Below are 11,686 nucleotides of genomic sequence, written 5' to 3' on the forward strand. Positions count from 1 at the left end.
CGGGAACATCAATAGACTACAAAATGGTGGACAATTTATTATCAGATACAGACACAACAACTCATTCGTTAAAACATTTAAAGGAAGATCAGATAACTGCCAACTGGAATCATGTTGTGTCGCTTCAGAGCCAGGGTTCCATTGTTAAATCAGTAACAGAGGTAATATCACCATCGCGAATAACACATTGGTCAAAACAATTAGATTTGGTTTCAGAAACTCTCTACAAATTTGCCAGGAAATATCTTATACAGCAATTGCCGACCAACGCCAATCTGCTCAGATGGGGAAAGACACACGATTCCCTATGTCCTCTTTGCGGCGCTCAACAAACTAACAAACACGTTGTGTCCAACTGTGGATCGGTTGTCGCGTTAGCAAGATATACTGAACGTCATAATAAAATTTTATCCGAGATCGTCAGTTGGTTAAAGACATGTCGACAGCCGGACTGCCGGATATTCGCTGATATCGTCTAGGAGGGAGTCCTGCCAATATCGCAACTGTTCGACACTCTTCGTCCAGACATCGCCATTTTGCGCGACCACAAGATTGAAGTCATCGAATTAACGGTGTGCCATGAAACAAATCTGATAAAATCAAAAAATTACAAACAATCGAAATACGAAAATAACTTGAAATTGTGTTTATAGGCTGACTTTAAAAACAGTTTAATTGTTTTGAAAACATTTGAAATCACCCCGATTGGCTTTTTTAATGTTTTAAACTTGTCTCTAATTAAAAATTCATGGCCGATTACATTTATTAACAAATTAACTTATACAGTTATTAAATCGACGTATGCCATTTATTGCGATAGAAACAATCCGTAACCAATTTGAATATTTCACCGTTTTGCACTTGTCATAGATAATGAGCATTGTGGTTTTATTGAATATTATTACATTAGTATATATTTTAATTATTCTATTTTCTTCCATTCATTAGATTGACTTTGATTGAAATAAAAGAGTTTCCATTATTATTATCATTATTATCATTATTATTATCATTATTATTATCATTATTATTATTATTATTATCCTCATTGTTATTATTATTATTGTTATTATTATTGGTATGATTGTAAGCGCCCTTTAAAGAGATCTCAGAGGGGCTAACGATTTTTGCAGTGCATTGCTTAGCGCTTTACTGAGGGAGTGCAATGGATGGAGAGGAAAAGGCATTAGCACGGGTGAGCTTGGACAAAAAAAAGATGGAGTTTCAACTTTCCAAGAAATTGAATAACAGACAACTCAGGATCTATGTACATTTGTTTATGAGGATGTGTTTGAACGTGCGTGTGTGTGTGTAAAAGCAGGGAGAGTGTGTGTGTGTTTGTTTGTTTGTTTGTGTGCGTGTTTGTTTGTGTGCGTGTTTTTTTGTTTGTGTATGTGTTTGTTTGTGTGTGTGAGTGTGTTTGTATGTGTTAAATGTAGTACAAAAATGTTTAAATAGCGTAGGAACTGTCGTAGAATGTTAAGACGATGATAATGATGGCGATGACGACAACGAAGATGGTGATGATGATGGCGATGATGATGGTGATAATAATAATTATTATTATTATTATGTTGAAAAAGTGATGATGAAGATGATGATGATGATAACTGATAATGATTATGATGATAATAACAGTGATGATAATGATGATAACGGTGATGATGATGATGATGATAACGGTGGTGGTGATGATGTTCATTTTTATACGATTAGGAGTATGAGGATATGATTGTGTGTGTACGTCAGCTCTTTCAACATTTGTTTAACGAATAAACAATCGCATGCTGCGATAGATGGATGGCTGGATGGATGGATGAAAGGATGAATGAATGAATGAATGGATGAATGCATGAATAAGTAGATGAATAGATGAATGAATGAATGAGTGAATGAATAGAGAAATGAATAGATGAATGAATGAAAAAATGAATGAATAAATAGATAGATAGATGATGGTTGACGAAATAATAAACGGATATAAATGACCAAAGAACAGTTGAAGAGATGAGTGAATTAATGAATGAATGAACCAACGAACGAACGAACGAACGAACGAACGAACGAACGAACGAACGAATAGTTAAATAGATGAAACATTATAAAAATGCATGATGAATGTAGATGGATGAATAAAAATTAGATAAATAATTTAATTAAATCAGATCAAAACAATTTATCAAATTATTTCAAAAAAAAAATATCTGAGACAAATATGAGCCACAAATTAATGGCGTTTTAAAGAAATAATTCAAATTTTAACGTTCAAATAACGTTATCATCATCATCAGTTATCATCATCATTATCATCATCAACAACAACATCGTCACCATCATCATCGTTTATTATTAAGAAGGCCAAGTGAATGACTCAAAAATAAAATCTTCAATAGAGTATGATGTAAATAAGCAGGCGATATATTCCATGTTATTTATGTACATGGAAGTAAGTCGTATCACAAACTGGGTTTCAGATATATCAATTTTGCATCTCTCTCTCTCTCTCTCTCTCTTTCTATGTGTGTGTGTGTGTCGGTGTTTGTGTGCATATATGTGCGTGTGAATACTTTACTGTTATATTTATGTATACATTAGATTGTATTAGTACAATTTTTACGGCGGAATGTATGTGTGTGGTAAGGAGTTAATTTGTGTGTGTGTGTTTGCGTGTGTGTGTGTGTGATTTATGTGTATGTGTGTGATTTATGTGTGTATGATTCATACTTATGATCTTTTGCAGTAGTTATTTATGCGTGAAGTGCGTGTGTGTTAATTTTTATTCAATTAATTTCTTTTTCATGTTGAATGTTAATAATAATTTTATTTGGGTTAGAGCATTAAATTAATGATTATATTAATTTGTAATTAATTTTAATTCATATAATTAGTTAATTAATTATATAATTTATTTATTTATTGTAATTTTAAGTATTGATGATAGAAGTGATCTTCAGTATTCTTTTAATATCATAACTGATTTGATTTTTATTATTAATAATACTGCTATTATTATTATTGTTGTTACTGTTTTTATTATTATTATTATTGTTGTTGTTGTTGTTATTATTATTATTTGCGCCTTGCATTAGAAACAGTTTCATTATTGATATAGAAATATTTTTCGTTATTCTATTTTTACAGAACAAAGGAATGCGAAAAAATCATTTAATGAATGAATGAACAAATGAATGAAAATAACGAATGAATGAAAAAGAAATGATGAGATAGAAAGAGAGAACTGGGTGAATAAACCTTGACATCATTTTGAAGCAACTGCAAACAAAGAACAAAAACAATGAACGAACAAACAATGAACAAAAAACAATGAACAAAAAACAATGAAGAACATACAAACAATGAGGAAAACAACTAGTTATAAACAGCTTCACAATTGTTAGAAATATCAACGAGTCGACCTCAATTTACTAAAACTTAAAATACCTCAAAATAATGATAATGATTCAACTTTCAGTAAAAATGACGTCATCGTCAAGATTGACGCCATCTTCAAAAATGTCATCATCAGCATCGTCACCGCTGTCATTATTGTCATTCTCTACACGGAGACTCAAAATATTTTTCTTAACTATTTTTCTATTGGCCACTACCCACGTGATCAGTGGCCAGCAGGAAATAATGGAGATAAAGTATCAGATGTACGAGGAACTGGCAGCCGGAAGTTACGTTGGAAATGTTCTTCTGGATTCCAACCTGACCACCGTGCACAGCGCCGATGTAGTCGATCAACTCCACTTCCGGTTCCTCAGGTTCCCTAACTTCCCACAACCACCCCAAACTGTCTTGTCCGAAGATCAAAAAATTGGTAGGTTTGTTGGTGATGATGATGAGGAAGGATGATGCTGATGGTAGGGGTTTAATGATGATGGAGTTAATGGTATGAGATGATGATGGTGATGTAATGCCGAGAGTGATAATGAGGATGATTTAATGATGTTGATGGCGATCCGATGATGGTGATGTTGGTGATAGCAATGATAATTATGCAAGCTGATCTGATGACACTGAAAAAAAATGACACTAACACCACTACATCAACAATGACAATGATACGATGATGATGTTGTTGATGTTATTGCTGCTGATAGTGAATGATGATGGAGAGTAGAAGGAAGATGATGATGACAATGATGATGGTGATGATGACGACGACGATGATGACGTCAACAATGCGAATTTTAATGAAATGGGAACAAATATCGTGAATTGTTTGAAATAATTCAATTGTCTTCCTGGCAGCTTTTCCCAACCTTAATTAACAACATGCCATCAGCTCTATTGTTTGAATTTCTTCTCCACAAAAACAAATCTTAATCAATATTCCCTGAATCATCTGCACCATCTTGTGTCTTCATTCAAATTGCATATACATACTCTTGGCATAGCTTTCTTCTACGTACCCATCATCATTATCATCGTTATTTTCATTATCATTTTTATTCATTCGTCACATTATCATCGCATGGTCATGATGATCAGTCCAATCAGTCATCATCCTGACGTCATCGTTTCTTCGTCCTCACCATCTTCATCATCTTTTTCATCATTGTAAGGACATCGTCATCCTCCTATTTCCATCACCATCTTCATCATCATAAAAACCATGATTGCTATTCAGTAACATCATCATTTTTATTATCATCACCAACCTCATCACCAGTTTTATCTTTATCATCATCACTCTCATCACCTTTATCGCCACCACCACCATCATCATCACCACTATCATCATCACTATCATCATCATCATCATCACCATCATCACGACAGAACAGCCGCAATATTCTCAAGAGGGGTTTTCCCTCTTCCCAAAGAGTGGTGTGTTGAGGACATTTACGAGGATCGATAGGGATGAGCTGTGTCCGACGTCCGATAGTTGCGTCATCAAAATCGACGTGGCGGTCCAGCCGGTCGAGTACTTTCGAATACTCAGAGTATTCGTTACCGTACTCGATATTAATGACAATCCACCGGTTTTTCCGAAACCTCAAGTTAGTTGGTTGTTGGTTGGTTATTGGAAACCATTAGTTTACTGGGGTTGACCGCTGCAACCTTCTGCTGCCCACTGGTTGAAATCACGTCGAATTTGATGATGTTTACAAGATATATTTATGGCAGTTATATTAATAAATTAATATTATTTATAATTTTCATGTTATGTAGTTGAAACATTATTATTGTTGAGAATAATTTCAATACTATCACCTATTTGTAAATAAATTTGTACCGAATGCTAGATAAAATAATAGACAGCAAATATCGCAATAAAGTATGCTGTGGGAAGACAAAACATGCACCTCATCAATGCAACGCAAATTAATACCATACAAAACAATGCATCGCATGCATGTTTGTATAATACCGCTGATACCGTGTACCTCTGCCATCATTTACACAGGTAGTGATTGAGATACTCGAAAGCTTAAGTTCCGGTTCTTTTATACCGATACCGATGGCGTCGGACCTCGACAGTCCTCAGTATTCAATTAAAAAGTACCGAATACTCGCCGGAAGCGAATACTATCGATTGCCTTGGGATTCGAATTATTATAGTTGCATGGATAATTCGACGTTGTTCTTTGATGTTGGAGACAATGGAGGCGAGGAGGTTGGTAGCATGCAGGGGGCCGCTGACAGGAAGAATATCAATGGAAATCAAAATTATCATAGCAGTGACAACAAATATAATATTTACTACAATCCCACTCATGATAATTTCGATAAAAATTACAACAACAACAATAATAATAATTATTATTATAGCCCGAACGAAGTCAGCTACGACCATCACCATCGTCAACACCACCATCATAACCAACTGCAACCGAACTTCGATAGCAACAAAAACAACAACGCCGTCATCAAACCGAGCGAAAAACATCCCATAAAAAATCCATTCAAACTGCAGCTGGTCAACAAGCAGATCTCCGACAAACATACCGACGCTCGACTTGTCCTGACAAGCTCTTTGGATCGGGAACGAATATCGAGTTACCGAATGGTGATCGTGGCCAGTGATGGCGACGAGGACGATGAAGATGTCGGTGAAAACTATGTGAACGATGATGTGCATGAAAATCCATACGTTCATACAGATCTACAAGGCAACAATTATAATCCTGCCAGCCAAACCTTATTAAACCCTGGTAGGCAGGTAAGTAAGAGACGACAGATTCGTAAGAAGCGCCACATTTACTACGCTCCAGGCAGCCAAAGAAACGCCGTCCTGACAGCCACCATTGAGATCGTCATAAATTTGATTGACGTGAACGATAACAATCCGATATTCGAACGGATGTCCTACCAGACGAGTATTCTCGAGAATACGCCAGTCGGTAGTTTCCTCATCAGAGTGCAGGCTCATGATGAGGACAGCGGATTGAATGGAGAAGTTAGTAGAGTTAATGAGTTTATTAATAATGACGTTAGGTTGAAAAATCAATTTCACAAATAAATAATATTGATGAGTACCTATTGCGTTATTACAATTATTTTTCAAATGAAGGTAACGTACGAGTTCAGTTCATTGACGGCTGGTTCGCACGGAAACATCTTCCACCTGAACAGCACTACAGGTGAGATACGGAACAAACAGGTACTCGACTACGAAAAGTCCAACTCTTACTACCTGACCATTGTGGCCCAGGACCGAGGACCTGACCCCAGTCCAGTCACCGTCACCGTGTCCATCTTCATCGAGGACGAAAATGACAACGCCCCTGAGATCTCCATCGTGACCATCTCATCCCAAGTTGGCGTCGGTGAAATTGTCGAGAACTCAGCGCCAGCCACGTTTGTCGCGCAGGTCTCAGTGACTGACAAGGACAACAACGGAAACAATAAAAAATTTGATTGCAGTCTACGATATGCCGATTCCGATCCGTATCTATATTCCGCCGAGGAGGAAAATGATTTTGCCCTCAAAAATCTCCTGGAATCGGAGTTTCAAATTGTTAGTACTCGACCCATAGATCGTGAAGAGAAATCGAAATACCGACTTGAAATTCTCTGCCGAGATTCGCCTACAAAATCTGGACCAACCATTCTCACTGGCACTAATTATTTGAATATTCTCGTTCTAGATGTTAACGATAACTCACCAGTCTTTGATAAGGATTTGTTTGAGAAGGAGTTGTTTGAGAACAACTACGTCGGTGCCGAGCTGTTTGCTCTTTCTGCATTCGATAGGGACTCCGGTCAGAATGCACGGCTTTCTTATGCAATAAAAAATAATTACTGCTACGATGCTGCTCGCTCATCGGTCGATAGCTCCGATACAAACGAGCTTAACAACAATTATAAATGCGATGACGATATTTATGACAACCTCGTGAGCAGTGACAACAAAGAAATGTTCGGCAACAAAACGTCGATCGATAGCCTCATGTCGATCGATTCGGATACCGGCATAATCAAAGCCGTGGTCTCTTTTGATCGTGAATTGATCAGCGAAATAAATTTTCTCGTAATAGTCAGCGATGGAGGCAGCAAGCCAAGAAGTTCCACCGCCAGAGCCCGACTTGTTATAACCGACCTCAATGACGAAAAACCGATATTTGATCGAAACGAATATTCATTTGAAATTTCTGAAAACGAGCCGATCAAATCAATAATTGGGTCAGTTTTAGCGGTGGATAGGGATAGTGGTATCAACGCAGTAGTTCATTACGAAATCGTTTCCAATCACATCACTCACTTGGGTCCGGATGATTCCGGCATATTTCTAAATTTTCCATTCTTTGAAATCGACAAAAATACCGGTTCAATCAGCACATCCCAAGTACTCGATAGAGAAGCTATATCTATGCACCGGTTTATCGTCATGGCAATCGACGGCTGCGTTTTGTCCGCCAAAAGTTCGACAGCATCCGTAAGGGTGAAGGTCCTGGATGTGAACGACAATGCACCAACGTTTGATGTGTTCTCGTCTTTCGTCAACAAAACATATCAAGTGGGTGGGTTGCTTGGTCATTGATTGTTCAGTCGATTTTTTGGGTTGCTTGATTGGTTAATTAATTGATCGATTGATTGATTGATTGATTAATCAATCGATCAATCGATCGATCGATTGATTGATTGATTGTTTGATTAATTGTTTGATTGATGAGTTTATTTATTAAACATTACTTAGCTAGATTATTGATTGAACAATTGGCTGCTTTTGATTTAGTTTTGATTGTCATGCAGTAGTTTTCAAGACAATCAATCATTTAAAACACGGACCAAATTACATTTTCTAAAGTTATTTCATTAAAATATCGACGATTTATTGAAAAGTACATGATATTATTAATGACGTTGACGCACGAACGGCAGATATCAACTCTGTCGCCTGTGGGCCACTTGGTGGCTGAAATAATGGCGACAGACGAGGATTCCGGCGACAACGCCCGCGTGTTGTACGACATCGTTCCGCCTGCCGTCTACTTCAACATCGATGCCGAGGTTGGATCGATCTTCGTTACGAGATCTCTTCTCGATCAGCATGGCGTCTGCTTCGAAGTCGTCGTCAGAGCCAGCGACTGTGGCCACCCATCCCTGTGAGCTGATCAGCGTTTCTTCTCATTGGTTTTATTCATAACTGAATATTAATTGTTGAAAATTTCCAATTAAAGATTATTTTGCCAACCATTGTTGCTACATTAAAAACAAAAGGTATTCACTTGCGTCGATAACGATATGCATCAACGAATCGGTCAAACTCGTAACTCCGTCGATGCGAGATTCGATTCTTTACGGTCCGATAGTGGATGCACATCCCTACCGGAACCTGAGCATCGTCATCGTCCTTGCCGTGGTCTCCACTCTGATCACCATAGCCCTCATTGTTGCCATTTTCATCCTGAAGAAGAAAGATGTGCGCCAGGATAAGTACAACTGCCGGAAGCAGGACGAACTACTGACCGCAGCTTCCTCATTGTCCGCCAACCAAGGTTGGCACCTACCTGTGTTTTCGACTCTCTTTCTCTGTGCTTGTTTTTGTGTGTTTGTGCTCCTTTTTTAACCGCATGTTTGTGGATGTGTGAGTTCGTGCGTGTGTGTATGTGCACGAGTTTTTTAAATTTGTGTTTCAGTGCGTGCATGCGCATGTTTATGTGCCGACAGTTTGTTTACGATTATTATTAATAAAATTTATCTATTCATTATTTTCCATCAATATCAATTAATTGTTTACTTATAACGTTGAAGTCTTTTGAAATTTTCTTCCTTTTATTTTGACCAGCAGTTACAAAAGATCATTGTTTTAGCAAAATGTCTACCAACATCATTATCAATAGTAGCAGCAATGGAAACAACAACAACAACAACAGCAGCAGCAATAACAACAACAACATTAATAACAAAAAGCACGTACCTGTTGCCATCATTGCAAACATCAGCAGCAACAACCACTGCAACAAAAGCAACAACCACCAAGCCGTTAAGCACTGGATGGATAACAGCCACATAAACGATTGTAGTAACTTCTACTTTTGCAACAACAACATCAACAACAGCATCAACAACAGCACTAACAACAACATCAACAGCAAAAATACAGACATAAAATCCGACAACAACATTGACAACAAATATGCAATGAACCATCTCAACGCCGAGATTTTACCGCAACCACCAGCAGCAGCAGCAGCAATGCCATCGACCACACTAGCCACCATCACAAAAACTGTTAACGCTACTTCATTTGTTACACAAGTGACTACATAATGTTTCTTTTATACGAATTACATTTCGATTTCATTCATTTAGCAAATATTTGGTTTAAAGTGTTAACTCCTCATTAGTCAATATTAGCAGTGGGACTGATTTAGAAATTTAAAACTTGAGGCGCATGGATCCGGTTCCGTTCGCATTGCATGTGTTTTAAAATTAAGTTTGGCTTCAAAATTCGATGTGGCTGTTTTGTTAGCCAAAACTTCATCTCACTGGCCGAATTCAATAATTACTCTATAATACTAAATTAAAAGACTGATCAGTATTAAAAGTAGTGTAACAATTTTCAAGCAAAGTTTCAAAAAAGATTCTCTATTCAAATTAACTCTACTTGAAGTTTTAATGTTATAAATGTTGACAGTCAATAATCACACCACCTGGCAATTTTTATACAAAGATCACCATTATATACTATCATCGTTATACTTTTTTGTCATCATCATTTCAGAACGGGACCTCATCGATCCTTGGCCCTCAGCAGATGACCTTGAGACAGCACGAACCTTCACCTTCACGGCATGAACAGGTGCCAGCCGACCAGCAATATTCACCTCGATTGCATCATCACCACCACCACCATCATCTTCACCATCCACTTACTCATCATCAACATCTCACTTATCTTAATCATTATCATCACAATCATCATAATCCATCGTCTTCCACGTCAAGTCGCAACGGTGGCGACGACGATGACGACAATGACGCGTTGAATCATCGCTACCATCAACCGCAGAAACAATCACTCAACATTTACAACAACCCACTAGCTGAACAGTTGTTGCAACAACATCATCAGCAGCAACAGCAGCAACAACAACAACATCAGCAACTAAACCAACCACATTCTCAACAAATCCAACAGCAAAAGCATCTACAGCAACTTCAACAACCACAACAACCGCAACAAAATCATCACCAACAACAACAACAGCAACAACAACCACATTATATAAACACCAGTGAAAATCCCAAAAACTGTTTATACAACAACTTATTAAAATAAGACTAAGCGCACACAAACAAGCTATCGTTTAACCATGTTTTGTGCATGTTTAAAATCATTGTTTATACGTATGTTGTTATTTAATATGTGCATGTTTGTATGTTTATTTGTATATTTTTGTTTGTATGTTCATGTGCATATTTTTGTTTGTACTTATGTGTTTATGTTTATACTGCTAAGTGAATGTTTATAAACGTCTTGTTGTTTTTCCTATCTAGAACTTATGCAAAAGTTTGTATGTCGATACGAAATCACGTATCTGGGCACGTCATGATGATACCAAAAACATTTATAAATATACATTATTTACAATATTCATCATACAATATCCATGATACAATATCCATGATACATAATCCATGATACAATATCCAGGATACATTATCCATGATACAATATCCATGATACAACATCCATTATATAATATCCATGATACAATATCCATGATACAATATTCATGATACAATATCCATGCAACTCAGCAATATATCCTTTAATATAATTTATGTTAGTGATCTGATTTTGAAATCTGAAAAAGTCCTATCATAAGCCAACAGAGCAGTATAAAAATAATGATACCGATTTACTAACTACAGTAACTTTACTAGTTTATATATTTAAATATCTGTGTTGTGTGTGTGTGTGTGTGGTGTTTGTGTGGTGTGTGTGTGGTGTGTGTGTGTAAACTTAGAATATTAGTTTTTTTCGAATTCGCATTTCGCATTGTATATTTCTATTTCTATATATATATATATATATATATATATATATATATATATATATATATATGTTGGTAATAGACCATAATTTTTACAATATTCTATAAATTCTACCGAATGATTGGCGTTAATATGTTTGTAGTTCATCGATTGTTACATTACGTCGGTTGGTCGCAGAACTTCGAGTAAATGTTGGTAATAGACCATAATTCTTACAATATTCTATAAA

At 36.7% G+C, this 11,686-nt stretch overlaps 1 protein-coding gene across 1 annotated transcript; it reads left to right on the top strand.

Annotated features, from left to right (window-relative positions):
- Window positions 1-4,829: 4,829 nt before the first annotated feature.
- HELRODRAFT_84140 (hypothetical protein) lies at window positions 4,830-7,993 on the top strand (the record flags this gene model as incomplete). Its single annotated transcript, XM_009024005.1, has 6 exons — window positions 4,830-5,013; window positions 5,421-5,496; window positions 5,857-6,032; window positions 6,225-6,409; window positions 6,524-6,900; window positions 7,399-7,993. Coding segments are annotated over 6 exons (1,593 nt in total), but the record flags the coding sequence as incomplete, so codon positions are not given.
- Between the last annotated feature and the right edge of the window lie 3,693 nt (window positions 7,994-11,686).

Source organism: Helobdella robusta (assembly GCF_000326865.2).
Source record: "Helobdella robusta unplaced genomic scaffold HELROscaffold_39, whole genome shotgun sequence".
Classification (NCBI taxonomy): domain Eukaryota; kingdom Metazoa; phylum Annelida; class Clitellata; order Rhynchobdellida; family Glossiphoniidae; genus Helobdella; species Helobdella robusta.